At 38.4% G+C, this 22,368-nt stretch overlaps 1 protein-coding gene and 1 long non-coding RNA gene across 4 annotated transcripts in view; one reads left to right on the forward strand and one right to left on the reverse strand.

Annotated features, from left to right (window-relative positions):
* The first annotated feature begins 5,457 nt into the window (after positions 1-5,457).
* On the forward strand, positions 5,458-21,720 carry LOC146767052 (uncharacterized). The gene is made up of 2 exons (XR_014956314.1): positions 5,458-11,638; positions 11,671-21,720. It is a non-coding gene; the product is annotated as an uncharacterized LOC146767052 (long non-coding RNA).
* Positions 12,251-22,368, reverse strand: part of FRMPD2 (FERM and PDZ domain containing 2) — a 70,365-nt gene continuing 60,247 nt past the window's right edge. For all 3 annotated transcript variants that reach the window (XM_085583614.1, XM_085583615.1, XM_085583613.1), the window contains 7 exons: positions 21,720-21,835; positions 19,714-19,862; positions 17,914-18,004; positions 17,082-17,416; positions 15,412-15,627; positions 15,079-15,141; positions 12,251-14,285 (listed from right to left, as the gene is read on the reverse strand). In XM_085583614.1, coding sequence (XP_085439740.1) covers positions 14,214-14,285; positions 15,079-15,141; positions 15,412-15,627; positions 17,082-17,416; positions 17,914-18,004; positions 19,714-19,862; positions 21,720-21,835 — 1,042 coding nt within the window. In that variant the 3' untranslated portion in view covers positions 12,251-14,213. The remainder of the gene's footprint in view (positions 14,286-15,078; positions 15,142-15,411; positions 15,628-17,081; positions 17,417-17,913; positions 18,005-19,713; positions 19,863-21,719; positions 21,836-22,368) is intronic.

Below are 22,368 nucleotides of genomic sequence, written 5' to 3' on the forward strand. Positions count from 1 at the left end.
TAATAAGGATGGTTTGAAACATGCAATTTTTACCCCTCCCCCAAGCCCTAGTCCTCTCAGGGACGTGAAGGCAGCCAGCTGTGCTTGGGAACCAAATGACTTAATTTCTCAGCATTGCCTTTCACGCTCAAAATACTGTGCTGCTATTTTTAGCTTGCCAGATGCCCCAGTTGGAGTGACCTTCTTCCAGACAAGATGGGCAACTGAGGGGCTGTTAGAGCTCATTATGCTTTCTTTTATGTCAGAAGAGGTGATTGAACCAAAATCTGGACAGAGATGAGGTCCATAAAATTCTGGCTCTTAAATATCTCAGAGTTCAGTGAGGGAATAAGAAGGATCAGAGTAATTTCCCTAAATGTGTATTGCCCCTAACTGTGGATCTGAATGTGGCTTTCCAGACTGTATAGTGCATTTGAGAGGTTTACAACTGCTTTATTGATATTGCAGTTTGTACAACACGCAGTGCCTCTCATATTGGAAAGTGAGGAACCTTCTGGAGAACACCAAGGCTCCCTTCCTGTATGCTTAACCTGCTAAGTATCCTTCCAGGAACACAATCACAGTTTGCATTTATATTAATATCTTTTTCCTTTTTGGTGGTGATAGGGCAGGAAGGAAAGCATATCCTCTGAACTTTTGGGTGCTAGCAAGAAACTTGCTATTACTTGTGGCCAATGTGCAGTTTCATTTGGAACCATGTAGGAATTGTCAGCATGACTAAGTCCTGTGCTTTAAAGATATGTATTTTGCCTTTTTTTTTTTTTTCTTATTTTCCCCTTGAAAAGCTTGGGCATGGAGTCATCTGCTTATGAAATAAAAAATGCTGAGGAAGAAAATCTGAACATACAACTGTGAACAATTGGAACACTACCAAATAAAAAAATAAATGGTTATTTTTTAAATGAATCTCCAGTTTTCAAAGAATGGCCTCCCTCATTTTTGGGCATTTGATGTCAGCAATGCTGAACCTTATAGGGGATAAAGGAAATTATAGAAAGTTCAGTGAATAGCACTAATACATTTTTTCATGCTCTAGGTTTGCAGACATCAATCAACACAAATCCTAATTATCAATTACTTATAAGTAGGGTTTAGAAGGAAAAAGCATAAGAACAATCCTATAGGTACTACAGGATCTCCTTTGTCCCTTTTAGGCCTTTCTGCTCTCCTGTGAAACTAACAGTTAAGAGTAGTGAATTCATAACCAACCCAAGATTTTACTTCTGAGGGAGAACGTAATTAGCCACTGGGTGTGGAAGTATTTTCCATTAGTAATTTTTTAAACCCAGACTGGAATGCAACTAAGCCTGAAGGGACTACATGACTAGGAGAAACCACAAATCTTCACTACAAGGAGATTTCTGTGATCAACTGCTGCGAGACTAATTTCTTTGTCAAGGAAGTACAGGCAAATAAAGACCATCAATGCAACTGAGGAGTCAGATGTTTCTGTGTGCTCTCCTGGGATGGCATGTGCTATTCTGCTGTGCAGTAGGGCCAGGCAACAGGTAGGGCTGCCTCTCTACAGCAGGACTAAAGTAACTAGACCTGAGCCATGGTGGGTAGGTGCATCTATTTCTGACAGCATATGATAGTGATATTGCAAATTGATTTCTCTCTATTAATATTTTATTACAGCAGGACCATCCAAGATAAGTTGACCTCTAAGGAATCTTTTTTAACTAAGAAATTAAAGTATCACTGGCTCAAATTGCTTATTGAAGTGCTTGGAAACAGGAATTGTTCCTGGGGGCCTCAACAATTTTGTCTAGATTTTAGGAAACCAAAGAAGTTTTGGCTTTTCAGATACATTTTGAAATTCATTGTTGCTTTTTTTTTTCCATTCTTTTCCCTTAATCTGTTTGGTTTAGGATTTTTTTTTTAATTGGAATAATGATGAGCTATCATTAGGAGATGAGAAATAGAACAATATCGAGAAAGCAAATCAATCAAGAAAAGAGTCAGAAGTAAAATATGGGCCTTTTAGATTGGAATTGGTTAGTGTTCAGCTGACCAGAGTCCTGCTACCCTTCTGCTTTATGGCTTGAATTCCTTACCATAGCATCAAAGGTGGAAAAATTCCCATCAGTTACAAAACAAATAAAAAGCAAAATGTTCAGATGGCCTTTAAAAGTTCACAGCAACATTGTGGTCATGGATCTGACTGCATCTCAGGCAGCTGCAAAAGAGCTGCCAGCTATTAGAATTACTGTCTAGCTGCATTGGCTACCAGAAGCAGTGGACATTATAGCATGGGCTGCGCCACAAACTGAACAAGGCTGGCTGTTGTGTGAGCAAAGGCATTGGTCAGTTGTGATCATGTCTGCCTGTAGTGAAGGAGAAAACCAATGTTCTGTAAATGGCAGAGGTTTGTGCTTCTAATCCCAGAGTCACATGTGTGTAAGTAGAGTTTGTCATGACAATGTATGCTGATGCGAGGAAGAAAAGAAGGATAATAGATTCTGTACTAAATGGCAGTGTATTACAATGTCTACCTTGCCTTTTAAATGTTGGCTGTTTCTGTGTACTTGTCAAAATGAGATGTTTAGGGCAGGAAGAGAAATAACTATTCAGTCAGAAAAGCAAGCATTGGAAATGCAATTATATTGTTTTTAGTCATTGTCCCAACTGAAGAAAAAGTTTCCAGAAGAAGAAGTGTTTGTGATAACTATATAGATTACTTTAGTTGATGTAGGAAAAAAAAAAAAAAAGTGGAGAGAAAGCCCAGGATGGAATTTTATTTCCCCTCTGCTACACAGGAATAAGAATATAATCATGAAGTGGTGATAGTTGGTACATGTTCCATCTGCAGTCATGAACTTCTCAAAAGAAGAGACAGCTTACACCTTAAAATGAAGATATTCCAGTTTAGATTGGAAGCTATTTTGATGGGCAAGGAGGAGAACATAACACTGATATCTGCAGTGGGCAGGACATAAGAATAATTAGGGTGACCTGCTCAGTGACAGGAATGAAACTACCTCCTAAGCAGAATCACCCTGAGACTGTTGTCAGCTTGTCAGGGCACCAACAAGTGTGCACAAACTGTATTTGTTCTTCTGCATGCTCTTGGCTGCTGTGCACTCTGAAGGGAGCAATGTCCAATATATTCCCAGCTACAAAGGACAAACAGGCTCTGCTGTTCTTATGGACAGCAATTGCTTCAGTACAATGTCATTTGTGAGAGCTGGTGCAAGAAAGACAACTGCCAAGTTTCCCCATGTGCAAGGTTGCAGAAATAATGCCTAGGGCAGAGGTTCATTGATACTGATCAGGATTCACTTTCCCAGCTCTGGGAGCTGTTCACTGTAAGGCCAAGTCATTTTTTCTCAATCTGTACTTTAGTGTCTGTAAAAAGCCCATAAATAATGCTCCCAGAAGTGAAATTATTTGAAGCCCTCCATGAAAAGTTCTATCCGAGCCCAAGCTGCCATAGTCAAGCCAGCCCCAACAATACCTCATGAAATGTTTTCCTTTCATGTTTGTTCTGGGGCCATGGGGAACAATGTCCTTTCAGGACAATAGATGTCTGCAATTCATGGTGAATTTCCTTTCCTTCTCTCATTAAAATCCATTCATTTTCAGCTCAGCCTCTTCCTTCTCAAAAATACATCTTGGATATTTGTCAACTTCTATTCATTTTAGTCTGTGCATCTAATCTCCTTGAGTCTGAGTATTTCCTCTGATGGCAGAGCCTGGAGAGTGCTATCCTGCCAATTGGGATGCATTGAGGAGAGCCTCTTGGCAAGCTGGCTCATTCCAGGGGAACAGACATATTTGAGTAGTGAGACCTCAGGCATTTATACTGTGCAGGAGACCACAATGCTCAGCACTCAGTAAAACTCGGATGAGAACCCCTGCCTAGAAAAGCAAAATGCTTACTGGCAAATGTTTTTTAAAATGGGCATGGAAAGCTGGCTTCAGTGCCCAGTTTAGTTCAGTACTCCCTGTGCAGGCCACAAGCAAGCCACTTCACCTAAGTGTGTAGCCTGGAAGGCAGTAACACAAGATTGCTTCTTGTGCATGTTCCTGTATCTGCTTCCTGCTCTGACATGTGTGTCAGGTAGAGGAGAGCGGAACTGTGATGTGTTATTCCCTGGTAGTATGTGAAAAGAGATAAGCTCCTTTCAGATAAAACTGTTCAACAGCATTGAAATCATAAGAGCTTTGACCCACTGGTGGTTCAGCAGCGTTTCATCCACTGACGAGGAAAGACTGTCAGCTCCTTGCCCTGTTCTCTTGGAAAGGGAAAGGCACTGTACATGACTGGCACTCAAGCAAGAGGCTTCTACTGCCCTAACTCCAGAGATCCTTGAGAGCTTGGTGACATCTGCTGGGAACTAGAGGGACCACAAGTATTTTGTGATGAATGCAAAATAATTTATAAAAACCAATTTTAAGAACAGTCTCCTAAAAACAAGCAAAAAAATTTCTCGACTCTATGCTCAGAATCACAGGAGTACAAAATCTAAAGGAGATGTGATACATGCTGAATGCTGCTGTATAGTTCAGAGATCAAAGGGCTTGAAATGCTGGTGGGACATAACAGAGCTGAAATACAAGGAATTTGTCATTGGATTTTTGCAGAAATGTAAATGCTATCTTTTTATCAGTCTGGCCAGAGTATCAGTATAAAACCCAAATTGTGCAGGTCACAATTGATCATCAGGTAGCCCTAGGCCCCCATGATATAACCAGTCTCTGTCATGTTTAAATTTGCAAAAAGCACATATAGTACCTCAGCTGGAATGTACTGTTGTGGATTTGTTCAGAACCCACTACTGAGCAGTTAGATATGTTTGTCCAGAGTTAGGATGAGTTGTGTGTCTGGAAATGGACACAAAACTTCAATGAAGGGAAAGGTAGTGAAGTTAAAGTTACATTCAGGCTAATTCTGGTAAGGAAAGATGAAGGAAATTTCATGAAGTTCAAAATAATTATCCCATTTGATCTGCATGAATATGTATGCGAATGGGTTTTCCCTTTTTTTTGTGACTCTTTTAAATCCCATAAACATAAGTACTATTGCCTTTCCTCTCATTTTTGCAGGTGCACTTTTCGGATCTAGCTGTGTACAGCGTACCTGAAGCTCCCTTCACAAGATGGAGCAAATAATAACCAGCACAATTTTCTCCCAGTCTTAGATATTGGAGCAGTATGTCCCCTGAAAAACAGAGCATTCCCTGCTTTTGCCAGAGGTTTTGTGAGGTATTTGATAAAGAAAGAAAAGTCTGGATCAATAGGTTATTAATCAACCTCCTTTTCTTCCTCCCTTTTTAGGATTTGTCATGGGAAAGAATGAATTTAGGGGATAATCAGTAAAATGATGGTCAAAGTTTTCAGAAGCAATTATGAAGGCTACACCACAAATCTAGCTGCAACTGAGAGTCCAGAATATGGCTACACATTGAAGGATGCTGAAATGGGACCTTAAAGCTACTGGTAAATTTAAACAATTGCAGCCTGCTACTGCAGCTTATTTATCTTTTCATTCTTTGGTAAGAAAGAGTTCAGTTAGAGGACAAAGCAGGGTGGATTTTCAGCCTATGAAGTCCAAAGCAGATGCCCACTCAGCTACTTAGGTTAATTTTCTTTTATTCTAAGGATTCTGGCTGTGTGCCTTGAGCTGCTCAGACCTCTGCCTCCCTTCACATGCCAATTTATCTCTGCAGTGATGTCATGCTATGTAGCATCACTGCTGTAAACCTTTCTTAGCAGAACCAGTTGTCCACAGACCTTCATATATGAGCCTGCTTGCCATCGTATGAGCTCTGTCCCTATTGTTTCTGACAGCATGAGGTGACCTAATTCACTCCAGTGGCTCCATCACACATATTCTCACTGGGTGATTTCCCCCTCTGACAGGCCATTGTCAGCACCTGTCCTGCCAGGACTCTGCAAGCCTTGCCTTGTGCTCATGCAAGCACAGAGCTGCACACAGATGGGCTCTTGCTGGAAGCTGCTCTGGTGAGTGACTGCTTGCACAGGCACAGTGAGCACAGGGCACCTACAACTGGCTGGGTAGACCTTAGGCCTTTAACGTGGTAGAAGTTTTGGAATCTTTGGAGTTTAGGGTTGGGTGAGACCACTGTTTTAGCTTCCCTGACCAGCACTGGAGTTGGATACAGTTCTGCTGACAATGAGGAGTTCATGGAACTTTTATGACAAGTGGTAAGCTGTTAAGTCCCTGCACAGAAAGCCTTGTTCAGTGCTATGCTATACACATATCATGTTTTGGGTCAGAAAGATTCTCCTGCCCAGACAAAAATGAAGGTAAAATCCACACTTACAAAGTCTCTACTAGATGTAAAAGGACACCTGGTTGAATATTTTTGATTCTGTTCTGTAGAACGCAGTGTCACATACATGCACTCACATGCAAACACACACATTACTGTGTATTGAGGATTGGACTGATGTCTGATTTTAGTGTAGATGATTCTGTCATTTGGCAGAAGATGAGAACAAAGGAAAAAAGAGCATTAAAACAAAAAGAAAGATAGAAATTCTCCCAGCTAGCCCCATTTTCTGCTTAATTTGTTGGCAATCTGTATCCATTATTGGCCTGCTCCTATGGCAGGTAAATGCATCCACACTAATGCAGATCCCTTCCCAATCTTGCTAGCTTTCTCACATACTGGTACATATCACGTGTGTTTGTGACATTAGATGAATTTGGAATGAGGATATTCTACCTTTTCCAGAAGTGAAGACAATAGCAATATACAGGCTTGGTGCTCTCAGCTGTTATAAAGTAACTGAGAATTAAAAGCAGATCACTCACATCCCAGTCAGTGTTCAAAGAACAGCCAGGCAGGAAGAGATGTGCTGGCATTTTGGAGGGAAAATGTGAAGGGAATTAAACATGTGTAAAGCTACAGAGAGGACAAAGTTCCTCTATGAGGATATAGACAAGGCAATAATGGGCACTTTACCCCCATCTGTGCTGTGTAATGATTTTGAGGCAACTTGGGCTGAAGCTACAGAAAGCAGCAGCTTTGATAACAGTCCTTCTTTCCTGCCCAAGGAACTTCAGCTGGCTACAGGCCATTGATCAGCAAAGTCCTGACCACCTGGAGGTAGCCTAGCTGCACTTTGAATTCCTCATGGACTTTAAAAAAACTGGGAGTCAAGTGCACAACCAGAAGTGAGGTGTGTAAAACATTTGCCCTATTAATGGAACTGCTAAGAGGGGAGAACTGTTGACAAAGGAGAAGGAAAAAAGATATTTTATTGATTGGATATTTTTAACATACTAACTTGTGTTCCCAGTTTAATCTATATTCTTCTCAGAACTGCAAGGAGGTAACTGAGTTTCATTAGATGCTTTGATAGAGCTCAAACGAGTGTTATGTAAATCCCATGAGGACTCCTAGGATAATTGAATCTTTTGGGACACTGACCAAGTCTAGCAGAAGAGCACAACCCAGCAGCTACCCAGCTTTTAGCAAGGGATCTAAGCAAATGTTGTTGAGAGAAGGAATAGGTGGAGAAATCTCTATGTCATTGAAAATCTCAGCAGGGGCTGGCATGGAGCTCTGGAAGGAGATGCTCTTGTCTAGAGCAGTGTTGCTTTGAAGGAGTTGGGTATTTGTATTGAGCTGAGAGGTGTGGTCATCCCAGTGCTGCTGGCATTCCAGGCTTTGTGTGGATTCTCTCTGTGGGAACAGTTTTAGGTCTTTTGATCTAAAATTTCTGTCAAGCAAAAGGAATGATGCTGAGTCCATGCTAAGTGACCCAAGTTAGGTGATACTAGCAGAATTTCTAGCTGTTCCTTTGTTCCTACTCAGTTTTCAAATAATACCTGAGCAGCATCCTACTCTTTTCTGTAGTGAAATTTTTCCTTTAATGATTCAGTGCCAATTTCCTAATAATAGAGATAGATATATGCTACATGTGTCCTAACTCACACACAGAGGTGAAGGGTAATGTGTGGTGCAAGCATGAAGAATATCTCATGTCTTGTATTGTTTACTTGAGTTCTCACTCAACACTTCCCAAACATTACCTGTGACTCATGCATTTTCTTTAAGACAGCAAAGCAATAGACAAAGAAAATGAGGCATGATACTGTTAAGAAACTTGTCTTAAAATGAATTATAGATATGATAAAGAGAGGAACCCAGGACTTTTGGAGGAGTATGTATAGTGCTATTCCAAGTTAAATAAACAAATTTTTATTTCTTGTATCAAGTGAAAGTCAAAATTCCTTGAGAGTGAATAAATAGTTTCATCTTAGGATTAAAAAAATAAGTCAGAAATCATTGTCTGTGTTCCCGTTGAAGACTCAATGACAAGTTCCTGTCTGCTATAGGGGTGCTTTTGCATGTGTTACTGTCTGTGGCAAGACTGCAGGCCAGGCATGCCTTCGCCTGATGTTGCAGCCCAAGCTCCTGCTTTATCAGCACTTTTACAAATACAATAACAGCAGTTTCCTTGTGCTTATGGTGGGGATTTGCTTTGTGAATACTTGTGTTGCTATGGCTACATTTCCCTAATGTTCATTATTTCTCATAGTGTCCTTGTCACTTATCCAAAGGTGCTGGCATTAAGCAAACTCACAGCATGTTGTTTCTGCCTTGGGAACTCTTGGTAGGTGTGTTGAATGAGCCAAGGGGTACTGCAGCTGGTGCTTTGCCTGGAATAAATCTGCTTCAGCCATGAAGGAAGTGGTAATGGAAGTAGTTAGAAGCTTTTTACAGCAGTGCAATGGGAAAGGAAAGCCAACAGTCATTGGCATGTCTTTCCAAGAGAGCTGAACAGGAAGGAGACGAAGGGATTGTCATCTCTCAAGAGAACAAATGCAGGGAGGGGAGGGAGCACAGGCAACCTCAGTTAATTGCTAGGTTGTGTAATGAGCTGGGGTGCTGGACAGCTACTGTATAGTCCCCATTGTGTCTGTCGCCTGGTTGGGGGTGTACTGCTCTCAGGCATTTTAACTGCTTTTTGGGGTTTTGTTTTTGAATGGTTTAATGAGAAAGCTAAATAGCTGTATAATTTAGAACAGGATTGCTAAAAGTTCACTGTCCCTCAGGCGTGAATGTGTAACTGGTGCTGTGCAGAAAAGGCAGTGAATTCTGAATAGCCACTGACTTCATATTGGGAGGACAATGAACAGTTAAGACTATGTAAAAAAGTAGAGATGATTGCTGGCAGATACTTCAGACTGATATCCAAGATATGCTCCATGCTCTGCATCTTTTCTTATCTCCTTATTGTTTTCTCAGGCCTTGATCAGTCATTAAGTGGCATTAAAACAGCAGCTATCACTTGTCAATAGGCACCAAAAACTCTATCTCCTAATTTCAGTAGGCTGTTGGATGCAGGATAGGATCTTATAATCTCTCTAAACCAGTACTTGCATATTAAGGCCGCTGTGATGATTAAGAAATTTGAATTAAGAAATGTCTGTTGTGTAAGGAGAAGCTGAGAGAGTTTGGGCATGTTTAGCATGGAAAAGAGAATGCTCAGGGAGATCTTATCAATATGTACAAATTCCTAAATGGGAAGAAGTAAAGAGGTAAAGAAGCAAAAACAGATTCCTCTAAATGTTATCCAAAGACAGGACAAAATGCCAGGGACACAAATGAAAATCCAGGACATTTCATTTAAACATCATAAAACCACTTTTTTCCTCTGAGGATGGCCAAATAGCAGAACAGGTTGCCTAGACATGTCAAGGAGTGTCCATCCTGGAGATACCCAAAACCCAGAATAGAGTCCTGAGCTGAAGGTGACAGTGCTGGGAGTTGGAAGGTTTAGACTGGACGGTTCCCAGAGCTTCCTTCCAATCTGAACTATTCCCAGTTGTGGTTCTGGGATCCAGTGTTAGTTGTTCCATGCTGTTGGGCCTGGAGAAGCACAAATGAAGTATGAAGTTCTGTTATTCCTGATGTGCACAAAGTGACCAAGACAAAACTGATTATATCAGCATGACAATACAGAATACTTTTCTGGTTTCCCAAGATTAATTCCAACACTACAAAACTACACCTATGCAAGATTATGTGCAAACTACACTTCAGTGTTACACGTGTTTGTAAGTGCTGTACCTTTCCATCACACACATTACTGGACATTTAAAAGATTAATCTAATAGTGGACTCTAACTCTCAGCCGGCTTAGCCTGCAAGGGCTCTCATTTCTGGGTAAAGAGCTCAAGTGACTTCTCTTTTTGTAATATTACAATAATATTTAGTCAGCTTTGCAAGAAGTAGGCAGGTAGCCCTCACGTTCAGTCCATCTTTGTGATTCAATAGCTGTGAGAAATACCTTGTCCTTCACTACTAACTGAGTGTCTTGAAGCTGGAGCTGCTGCTCCTATGTAATTCCAATAATTAAGACACTCAGATTATGCAAAGTATCATTTAAAGTACTATTTATTAATGCTAACACTTTAAAGGAAGAGACAATAGTATAGATAAACTTACGTCCCTTCAGATGCCAGGAACTCTGGCTTGTGCAGCACCAGTGTGGGTGCAGCACGCCGTGCACACCCTGTCTGTGGAAGGGGTGCCCCATTTTAGTCATTTCAGTGATGGTATTATTTTTTCACAAGAAAATAATTGCATTCAGTATTTCTATTATTCAATAGAAAGAACGTTCCTGCGAGAGCTTCTTGCTGCACTTGCAGGTATAGGAAGAAGTCAGAGTGGCATTGTTTCAGCTAGCAAGTGGAATGAATCTGCCAGAAGGCCTCGGTTACATTTCCGTGGCTGTGTGAGCTCCGCAGCTAGAGGCGCGGAGCGGGTGTGTCCGAGGGCAGGAGCGCCGGGCCGCTCAGCCCTGTGGCGGCCGCGATTTGCCCCGGGTGGCAGCGACTGCTGCTCTTCTCCAGGACGGACCCGCTGAGTCGCTGTATTAGCTCTGTCACAGAAGGGCCTGTTGTTCAGTGAGGCCGTCAACTTCCGCTGGAAAGACAGGAAAAAAACCTACTGGCTCATCTCTCAGGGTGTCTAAGAAAATTTAAAGGAAACGTGATTATATTAGGACAATTTGCTACTGTTTAAAGTCAATTATTTAAACCTAACAATCCTCTTGTAGACAGTAACCTGTTTCATCAGGTGTGGATATTTTCAGGTATCTTTTCTGTTGCAGATAGGGTACTAGAGTAAACAGAGACCTCAGCATTAAGCAGTTCTGAGTCCATGGAACTCAATGAAAATGTTAATAGAAAAATGTGGACTCCCATTTTCCCCTGCACACATGATTTCATAACCTTACAGCTATGCAGTGGTTGTCCTTGCTATACTTGCTTTTAAATTGAGATTAAATGGTAGCTATAAAAAGCTTAACAGTAGTCTCAATGCTGGAAAAACAGTTACTTCTCCAAAATATGATTACAAGGTGTGCTGTTCTGTGGACAGAGCCGCTGTCTGAACACAGAGTACGACTGACAAGGTTTTGTGCTATGGTACGAGTCCAAGGACTGGCATATGTTTACTTGTTTGGTGTGCTTCTTATGGCAGGCACTGTCTTCAAAAATCATGCCCTTTTTATTCACATTTGCACTGTAATTTGTCCTGATTGGCAGCCAGGTGGTGGAGCACAAAGGATGCTCTCAGTGCCACTTTTGAATAAGAGTGACCATAGGCACAGACTGAGGTTCTCTGTCACAACACATCTCTTGCATATTAAGGTGTGTGCACAACACATCTCTTGCATATTAAGGTGTGTGCAAATTCCAGTCAGAGCACTTCAGATGCTAAATAATATCTCATCAGAAATCATCCAGAGCAGTATGATCCTCTTTTCTGACTGGGGAAAGATAGTTTTATGTGTAGGCAAAGAATCAGAGATTTTGGCATCTGTGTTTAGTTCCCAAGTTTTCCAAAACTCTGTAGACCTTGGACAAATCACCAACCACTGCCTCACTTCCCTATGAATGAAATGGGACAATAGATTTTCCTTTCTTTTCAGTGTATCCTGATTTGTCAGGTAGTGTGAACGCTTTAAAGACTGTGTTATCTTGTGTTCCAAATGAATGCATGTCCGTGAACCTCGATCTCCAGGGAGTTTTGCATGAATGAAGAACACAAAAGTGGGACACTCAATTGTGCTCTGTGTGTGGGGAAATGTTTATCAGCTGCTGGATGTGGCCAGATTCCACTAGACATCATCACAAAATCTGACTTTAGAGGAAGTTTAAAGACAAGCCTCTATGAATAAAATATTTTCCCTAGAGCTCAAATTGGTTAATAGTTAGGTATTGCAGCTGCTTTTTCATAAAAAGAAAATTAAATTAAGCAGATTGTTTTAATAAATCTTTTTAATATCTCTGTAAAACAGGAAAAACTTATGTCAAACAGCAAATACATCTGTCAAACAGCTGCAAAGATGATGCACAAATCATGACCTATGAGGATTGTCTTCTAAGTCCAGAATACTTGTTCTAAGCCACAAGAAAAATCACCTTTGCATAAAGTACAGGAATATTTTCACTAGGAATCTTATTAAATTATTGTGGTACAAAAGATGAATTGTGTATTCATTACAGTGTAATGCATTGATTGCCTAGTAGTACATGTGAAGTAATTAAAATAAAAGTGAAAGATCAAATATCAAATGAAGATAAAAAAGTTATGAGAAAAAAATTGGCTGTTGATATTTGACAAAATTATGTGAACAGTCCTTTGTATGCAACATAAATGCAGAATGTATGGAGAATAATACTTTGAGGAAGGAGCAAATTCAATTGATTTAAGACAAAATTTTGAATTCTATATATGTTTATATCAAAATAAATCCAGGGTTACTCCTGGATTTGTTTAGCATTGCTCTGGAACTTCATTAATATGTTTGAAATTAGCATCTGGCTCACATAATTAATTGCATTTCTATATTTCCCTGTGTCCAGAATATTGGAGGGCAGAAAGAAAAAATAGACCTTATCCTTAATTAGAATTGTATTACAGTGGCTTTTTCTAAAAGCCATAATTTACATTTTTATTTAATAACCCATTCTTTCTGAATTATAAATGTCTAATTTGTAATAGGTAATAAAATAAATAGTTATTTTATTTTCTTTCTTCAACTGCAGTTTTATACCCAATGCCTCCTTATATTTTCTCTTTTGAGGAAACCAAGTAAGTTTTAAAAATATATACAATTTAGTTAGATTGTTTCAGTTTCCTGTGTTTACAAATTACTCTTCTAATGCACATGTAATCACTTCCATATGTCACCTTCTAGATAAGGACTTAGAAGTACTACAAATGGAAACAAATACAATCTTACACCTTGAAATCAGTTTTCTGCTCAAATCCACCCACATAAACAGAAACACTTTTTACAAGAAAAATAAACTGTACACAGAGTTCTTTAATTTAAAGATCTGATTCAGTCCCTACTGGAACCAGCAGGACATCCCATATTTCAGATCCTAGGTAAGAATGAGAAGATAGTTAATCAATGTAAAGGATTGGTAAAGATTAAATGTATTTGTGTACCACAACGCACACACAGTTGTTTCACCTGGCTTAGTATTGCATTTCCTTTTCTATAAATGTAGAATGAAAATATTGATGCTATCTGCATCTGTTCATATTGCTGGACAAAATTAATATTCCATCCAATTATTAGAACTCTCTTCCTTTGAAGAAGACTAGGGTTTAAAGGCATCCTATTTTTTCTGTCAGTTTCTTGATTTAAGATGTCTAGTGATAGTGGTATAAACTCATGGGCTGGAAATGGTTCTACATTATTCAAGCAACCAAAGGTCACCAAATTAAATCCTTCCATGCAAAAGCATAACTGGTGAAGTAAGCACTGATTTGCAGTCCAAAAACAGTGTACAACAATAGATGAGGGACAAGTAATCTTCCCCTAACACCAATAGAAACTTAGATCTTTACAGCTGCCTTCTGGATAGTAAAGCTAATTCCAAAGGCTGCTATATCCTTGCTAAAGTCCCAACACATATTCCAAACAATGAATATGTTATTACACAGAATGCAAAAATTGTCTGTAGCAATTTAACACAGCAGTGTTGCAGTGCTGGATGGCTGTTTCTTCATACTTTGAGCCAAGAAATAACTTACTTACACAGGACATGTTAAGTAAGGTTTTTAAACTACTTTGTAATCTAAAAAAGCATATAACACTTGTCTGTACTGGCATGACATCTCTATAAAGTAGTTGCTGAGCAGTCCCTGGACTCCAAGTGGAACAGCAGCAGGAAGAGTCATATTGTAGGAATATTGTAGGAATCATATTCAGTAGGAATCCATTGCTCGCAGGATCTGAAGGACTTCCAGCACAACTTCATAACAGAATAAATACTCGTCCTGTGTGTGAAGACATCAGTGTGAAACACCTGGTTACATTCAACATAAATTCTAGACAAAGAAGGATGGATTAGCTGAAGTTATATGTTACATGTTTATAACATCAGCATCTATGTCATGTGGATACAAAACATACATATTTAAGAAAATCCTTGTTCTTTTTGTTCCATCATTGGTAAAAGTACAGGAACTCTGTAGTTTAAGTGCTCAACCCTCATTTAGGACTGTGAAGGTTATGTATTTGCTTAATTTTAGTCGCATGCTCAATCATTATCCTAAAGAAAAGTCTATCAAAGCATATGCTTAAAATATTTGCCTATAGGAAGAACTTTAGTCTTCTCTTGCTTTTATTCTCACCAACTGTTTTCCCTAAAGTGAGTTAGCAATTGTTTTTTTTCCTGTGTGAAAATATTTTCAGGAGTGGGTTTAGCTCAGGAGTAGAAGGGTTTACTCAGTGATGATAACTCAGCAATAGCAAGAATTCAACTAACAGGTAAAATTTTGCAGGGTAGGGTTTATAGTAAATCCCTGTTTCTGTGATACTTGCTTTTCTTCTTTTTTTAGAAAAGGAAAGGTTCATGTGTTGTATTTGTCCTATATTGCTGCTTTGCTTATATTTGACTTATTTAATAAGGGACTGAATTTCATATTTAAAACTAGACACCCCTTGCCTATCAGGCTATTACTTTCCTCAAATGAGAGCACTAAAATGATATTTGAAGCTCCAGATTTATCAAAGCACTGACTGAGGCTTTTAAAAAAATAATGATCTAGTTGCATATTTAGAACTTACCTTAGTTTGGATCATGCCAAAACGCTGGTCTCGCAAATCTCTCACTATCTGCTTGATGTTGAACTGTCAGAAGAGAATAGTTTTTATTTGGGTTGGCATGCAAGTTAGAAAGAAAGATTTAAGCATATTCAGATGGGGAAGCTGTGACAGCTCTTTTAGAAATAGCATATTTGCAGTTACTATCTTTGTTGTTTAAAACAATGAAAGCTGGGTTTATTCCATTTTGTTAGGGTGAATTCTTAGAGGATTTATTCTGTTCTAAGATGTTCCCACCATGTTGTTAACATCCATAGCAAGTTTGTAATACTTAACAATGACCTGTTTGATACGTACACATAAATCTTTTTCTATATGGCTGAGAAGAATTTCAACACACAGGAAAACTCCACTTCTTCCAATGCCAGTGCTGCAGTGAGCAATAATAGGTCCTGTCCTGTGAGCTTTTCTCATGTAACAAATAAATTTTACAAGCTGCTCAGCCAGTTTGGAAGTATTGTGGTCTGGCCAAGTGGTAAATTGTAAATGACTTATAATGCGCTTTTCTTCTGTCTGGAAGAGAGAGACCAAAAAGATTAAGAATTATCAGTTCCAAAACCAATTTTCAAGGAATTCCACTAAAATTTTTCCTACAGCCTCATTCTTAAAATTATTTGTTTACAGTTCTTTAGCTTTTCATACTCTACTCCATTGAAGTTTCTTTAGGTTTCAAGAAATGCAATCAGAAACACGGGCCTAGGAAATTTACTTCATATGACTTTGACGAGACACTTAAGTTATTCTGTTGCCTTGAAAGAATGTAGTTATGTAATTTGTTGGTTAGAAAGGAAAAAGAAAAACATTTTTCAAATTAGAACATTGCAGTACTGTTTGCTAAAACTGTTTTTGTAGCTGAACTAAGCTTTACTAATAGATGAGTAGTAATATGGGAGCCACAATAGTAAAATAGTAAAATTGTAAATATCTGATGGCTATCAGATATAAAAGAATAACTTGTGATTAGAAACTCAATATGCAAAGAAACTAAAAATGATTACAAGAATAAATAAAATGTAGATAAAATGAAGAGTGATATTGAATTTTCCTGGGTCAACACTTCTCGTTGCCAGTTCACAAAGCCATGTTAAAATTTCAATGCTAACTAACTACCTGGATTTTTTCTATTAGAAGAATTTGAATGTAGATATGGATTTCTGCTGTGGCTTTCTGTAGTAGTTTGCTACTAATTCAGTACAAACATAGCAAACTGAACATGTTCATTGAAACAATCACATATGGTATTCCATCTTGCTATTTTTATAGTCTTTCGAGAAGACTCATATCAAATCCTTTACAATGCGTCGCACACAGTGACATAAGGTGAATTTCCTCAAATTTTTTCTTGATGGAAAAGGCACCAAGTTTATTCTGACACAGGTTTTTTAATTATGCCACTAAATAATATGTCCTGCAGAAATTTCTGCAAATCTTTACTTAATATTGAGGCAAGAATGATGGACATTTACCTGCCGTTTTCTGTGTTCTTCCACCCGGATTCTTTATTTGTTGTTTCTAAAAAATTGCTGCTAGATTTGTAGTTTCATTTGTGTTTGTGTCTTTTCATGAACAAAAAAGTATCATTTGTCCTGAATTCCAGGATGAAAACCACCTTTTTCCCCTCTTTCCATCCAACCACCATTACAGAATATGAATCCACTCTGGTGGTGATGTGTTTTGATGAGAACAGTAAACAATTCTGCAAACACTGAACACACCAGTTCTATGACTATTAGAAATCTCATTTTTGGAAGTTCTTGTCCAAAAGTATGCAATATTGGATCCATTGCTTATACAATGAGGAAAAAAAAAAAAGCACTTCACTAATCCTAATTTCATACCTGTTATTCAGCTTTTTACATCCCTAAAAAATATTGGGCAAATATTATGGGAGAAGCAAACTACTTATATCCACTCACGTAAACTGCATAATCAATTTCATCATATATGAAAGTATTAAGTCAACTTACCTGCTTGTTGATAATTTCTATTTTTCTAATTATGAAGTATTCCAGAATCTGGTAATTGTGTAGCCTGAGATAGAAATTAGCCAGGTCTTTAGAGTTATTCGGAGATTCAGGCCAGTATTGATGACATTTGACTTGCCCTAGCTCCACTTCTTTTGTCATCATGGCAATCACATCTGATTCACTCTCCCAGACCATTTGCCAGAAATCGGCCATAGTGGATGGAAGAGGCCCTTGGGTTATAATATAAAAGTGTTCCTCTTCTCCAACATTCATTCTAATGTAACTTGCATTAATGTAGCCATTCTTTTCTCCCAGAGGAACTCGTGTCTTATCATCTGTACAGAAACAGAAAGATGCTATTTCAGCTGTGGATCTGAAACAGGGTTCTACCATCCTCCAGCACTCAGGATATAGCAAACCTCAGTCTCTCCAGAAAAGTATGCCTCTGGATTTTAGAATACATTTGACTAGTAGCACTAATATTAACCACTGCAAGTAGGAATTTTATGGTTCATTGCAGCTTTATTTATCTTAAGGTACTTGTGTAACACCATGAAATTCTATATTCTGCTATAGAACTGGTTGCCAGTGTTCTAAAATTGTGTACCCAATGATGCTTCTCATGTATTGCATAGGAATGTTGTCACTGGGTATTGGTGTTACAAACCAGGAAAATCTCTAAGTGTATATATACTGCATCACAGCTACAAATTTTTGCATGTGTTGTCCTGTTGCTGCAGTTTAGAAAGACATCAGGGTCCAGAAAGCTTTTTCATGATTCTCTGATGACTTTGTTCATCAAACGTATGTTCTCATTTCTGTGCATACTTACATGGAAGGATATCTCGGTATCTGTTTTTATTCTGGTTTTCTGGTGCTTTGCCAGTTCTGCAGTCATCTATTGGTTTCACATGTTCTAAAGCCTAGATCAAAAAGAAATAGTCAATCCATGTTGTTCACATCCTCAACAGACAGCTTTTACAGTGTCAGTGTGAACAAACTTTACTGCTGCATATAACCAAGACTGGCAAATAGACTTCTTACAGAAGAGAATCAGTACATCATTCTCTAAAATTCTAGTCAAGGAGTTCAATTTGCTTTGTATTTTCTTTACCCTGCACAGTATTTCTGCATTTTGAAGTGATATTTCCAGCCCTCATCCTCAGACCCCCATCATTACAAGTCCCTGTTATATATTGTTATATTATAGATGTTTGGAATACTGTCTTGGCCAAATGCCAGCATTTATGATTGATAACACAATAACTAAAGCACTAACTATTACACTATTAACAGTGCAAAAATGACTGAATACTTTTCAGTGATGGAGAAAGTGGTGAATATAGGGAACAGCACCAATGATAGTAAGTGCAAATCATACAGTCATTAAGAACTTCACAGCAAATCTAGGGGAATTGAATTCAGGGTAGTCAGAAGCAGGAATGTGCAAGTTCATTTAATTACATTTTTGTGTTGCCTCAATATTTTTTATTCTTCTACCTATTTGCTGTGCATTGCACAATACTCTGCTGTCACATTCTTCCACTTTACATTAGTGTGAACTGAAGTACATGTGACAGTTCTTGAACACTTTCATCAGTTACTATGGCTTTTACTCAGACAAAATATACACTGGCTAATAAAGACAGAACTTTACCTATTAGATCTTTATGTTTTCTGTGCAGACGTGAGATTCAGCTCATAGTAAGCTATACCTACATCAGTAATGGAATGTAATGAATGAAAATGAATACATGCCCTTGAGCCTTCAGGGAATGTCAGCAAATCCTATACACTTGAGCCTGTGGAATTTTGTACCCAGAAAGTCAGAGATATAAAGGCAAGTGAAAGAAACTGATAACATTGCAATTACTATGGAAAAGTGGCAGCAATGCATTTCACTGGTAATGAGCATTTCCTTTAAAGGAAAATCCAGTACTATGTTGAAGAATTATAAAATAATCTGTTCTTCAGGAATTTGATGATTACTTCATACTCTGTTTATGTTCTGAACCAAAAGATTTTACAAGCCTTCCTAATTTTACAGTTTTTTGTTATTTGTATGCAATCAGATGTAATTATGTGTTTCATTATCTGTGGAGGTACATTACTTTTTCTTTGTAATTTCACTAATTCCTGTCCATAACAGCATCTTGTGGCAATGAGTTCCTTGGATAACTGGAGTGTTCCATTGTATGGAACATTTTCCTTTCAAATGTTTCTACACTAGTGAATCCTTAGCAGCATGCATTTCTTGCTTAGGGGGAGCCCCTAGGATAGTTCTTAGGCAGATGTTCTACAGAGCTGAGGGGGTAATAGGAAGAAGTCAGTCAAGAAAAAAAGTGTTTCCTAACCTACATTAGGAAGGCTACATTATTTATTTTCCTTCTACATGGGCAGTATCTTTGAACAGGGAACAGTGTAAGGCTGATAGGCATGGAAAGAGAGATGCAAATACTGTGCTACCACCCAAACAGCAGAGTAGAAACCCCATTTTGGCAGGAATAATTTTCAGAGAAAAAGGATGTAGTAAAGATATACAAGCTGAAGTCCCATACAGTATGCACTGTATGGAAAGTCACTTTCTTAGCTGTGCTGATCTGTCAACTCTTAGGAAGTAATCAAAGTTTACCATAAACTCCTTTAGCACCTCTTGATTCTCAATCCGCAGCTGAAGGCCTTGAATAAGACCTGTTATGTCAGTCCTTGGATCTACTCCACTCTGTGATGGTTTCAAGTTAATTAATTGAGTCAGTTCATCTCCAGATGCAAAGGTTCTGTCTATGCATCAGCAACAAAAGAAAAGCAAACAAAAAACCAAAACACAACAACAAAAAACTAAGAAGTTTTTAATTATTATTGTTCATAGTGAAGAATCTTGGCTTTAAAAACTAGGGAGCTGCAGTGTGTATATATATTTTGCTGCTTATATTGTGGAAGTGAAATGTGAGAAAATGGAAGAAAATATTTTCAACTTACTTATGTTCACAGCAGAAAGAAGAATAAGTCAACATTATGGATACAACCAGCACCACATTTCATGTTATTTGGAAGCAGATTCAACTATTTCAAGTTATTTCCTCTCAGAGTTTCTCAATACAGTCTGTTCTAAATAAATTGTTCTTGCAGAATTGGAGACTTTAATGCTAGCTTATACTGGCATAGGAGACTCTGGCCACATCTTCACAGAGAATCGTTTTCATGTTTCCAACACTTCCATGCCAATTAGTATTGCTGCACTCCACTGCTAGGAATAATCATTGCAAATTCTTCCTTCCTAAAGTAAGCAAATATATTTTTCTTCTCATCTTAACTCACGCTGCCCTTCAAGAACAAGAGATGAGCTATATTTGATGCACCAAAGTCAGGATTCAGTTTTACAACTTAGCTCATCCTGAAATGTATGCTCTGGTCCAGTACTTGACAGTTTTGAAAAATGGATAAACATTGCATCTTCAGAAATATCACTATTCTACTGGAGTGATAGAAAAACTTTTGTTCCTGTGTTGAGTAAAAACATTAACTTGTTATGTAAAAAATAATGGTTGGAGGAACGGGAATTATAGAATTTGGGGTTTTTAGTCATAGGCTACTGTTTGTAAAGGAGAATGTACTAGCTGTCTCAAAGAAAACCTGATGATGTGTCCCAGGTTTTTTTTGCAGGATGAAGACAAGAAGCAATGCTCTGCTTTCCTCCTGTGAGCCATCATTGCTACTCTTCATTAATTTCTGTTACAATAGAGTTGTGCTTGCTGTGTTTTTGTCTGGGCTACAACTTGCCCCTGCTTTGCCTGAGCTTTTAAGACACTTTCTGTTTGCATTCCAGTTTCTTACCCTTGAAGGGGCTCTTATTATCTAGTTGAGGGTGCCAGTGTATTTCCCATACACCTCTCCTTCCAGATGAAGGAGAATTAAAGAACCCCAAACTCCGAGCAGTAGTAGATGATAGATTGTTTATAATCTTCTGTTTGTTGGCCAGCAAGGCTTGGTAGTGTGAGGGAGTTACCTGTGTTTTACTTTTAATAAGAGTCATCAGCAACTCATTGCTTCCACTGGGTGAGAAGAAGCAAGGAGAGAGAGCAATGTGTATTTCACAGAATCTGTGAGATACTGCAACATCCTCAGTATGATTCCTTTCAAGAATTATTCTCATTTGGAGCAGAAGGAGTTTAATTTTCATAAAGGATCAATTAGGGAGATTCTTTCTGTAAATTCTTCTGGGTGTCAGAGTGGCTTTGGCACCCAGCTGTGAAAGTACTTCAGTACATGCTTAATCACATCAGTTCTAGAGATTTTAATTAAATTGTCAGGGAGGGTGAAATTCAGTGATTCTGGGGACAAAGTCTTGAGGTACAATTTGACCTTTTTTTCTGAATTTTAAGTTTTTCTTGCAAAGTTGTATGGGAGTAGTAAGGGAGAAGAGGCAAGGCCTCATGATATATGTTTCCTTTTAGAGTTACAAAGTTTGGATGGCCTATCTATGCATCAGTAGTAAAAATTGTGTCTTGAGTGCCCTGGTCTTTTAGACTGGAGAGCAAATCCTTAGCTTGTATACAAGGGACTAATGTTCTCAGTGTATGTATATGGAGGTGCGGGGCTATACTGTTGAAGAAACAAGAGAAGTTTTTGTATGATTACTTCTAGGTAGAACAGGAATCCTGTGGGGCATAACATCATCTTCATTGTTCCAGCTGCCTGACTCAGACTGTTGATTTTCTCTTCTGCAGCTTTCACATTCTGCACATTTCTGTGACCTGCAAAACAATGTCAGTTGAAGTAGCAGAAGCTTTGACAGACTGAAAAAAACCCAAAGATTTTGTGTTTAATCTATTTGTGCTTACTTTCAATTTTCTTGAGCAATTATTTTCAAGAATTAGTCAGAACTCTGAAGATTACAAGTTCAAGTTGTTGTAGGAGCATTTTATCTGGAGTATTGTTTGCAAATATAGCTACTGAAAAATACTATTTTTGGTATGCAATTGTTGGATTTTTTCAGAGGTAAGATCATACTCTGAATAAAAAGCTGCTCAAAAATGACTGGAAGTAAGGTTTCTCATAGCTGGCGACCATTTTCATGTAGGACATTTTTCAATTTTTAGCCCTTACACCTGGAAGCTTCAATTCTCTTGTCTTAGTAGCTGAGTGTAAGCTCTTGTGGAAGTAGTTGTGTGTTTAGCAGCTCTTCCTGCAGGTGGAGCTGCATTCCCATAGACCCATCTTTCTGTCATTTCCATACCATATTAGGACAGAGCTGGAAATATACAAATAAATTATCCATACTATTTAT

The sequence above is a fragment of the Lonchura striata genome, chromosome 6 (genome assembly GCF_050655825.1).
Source record: "Lonchura striata isolate lonStrDom1 chromosome 6, ASM5065582v1, whole genome shotgun sequence".
Lineage (NCBI taxonomy): Eukaryota > Metazoa > Chordata > Aves > Passeriformes > Estrildidae > Lonchura > Lonchura striata.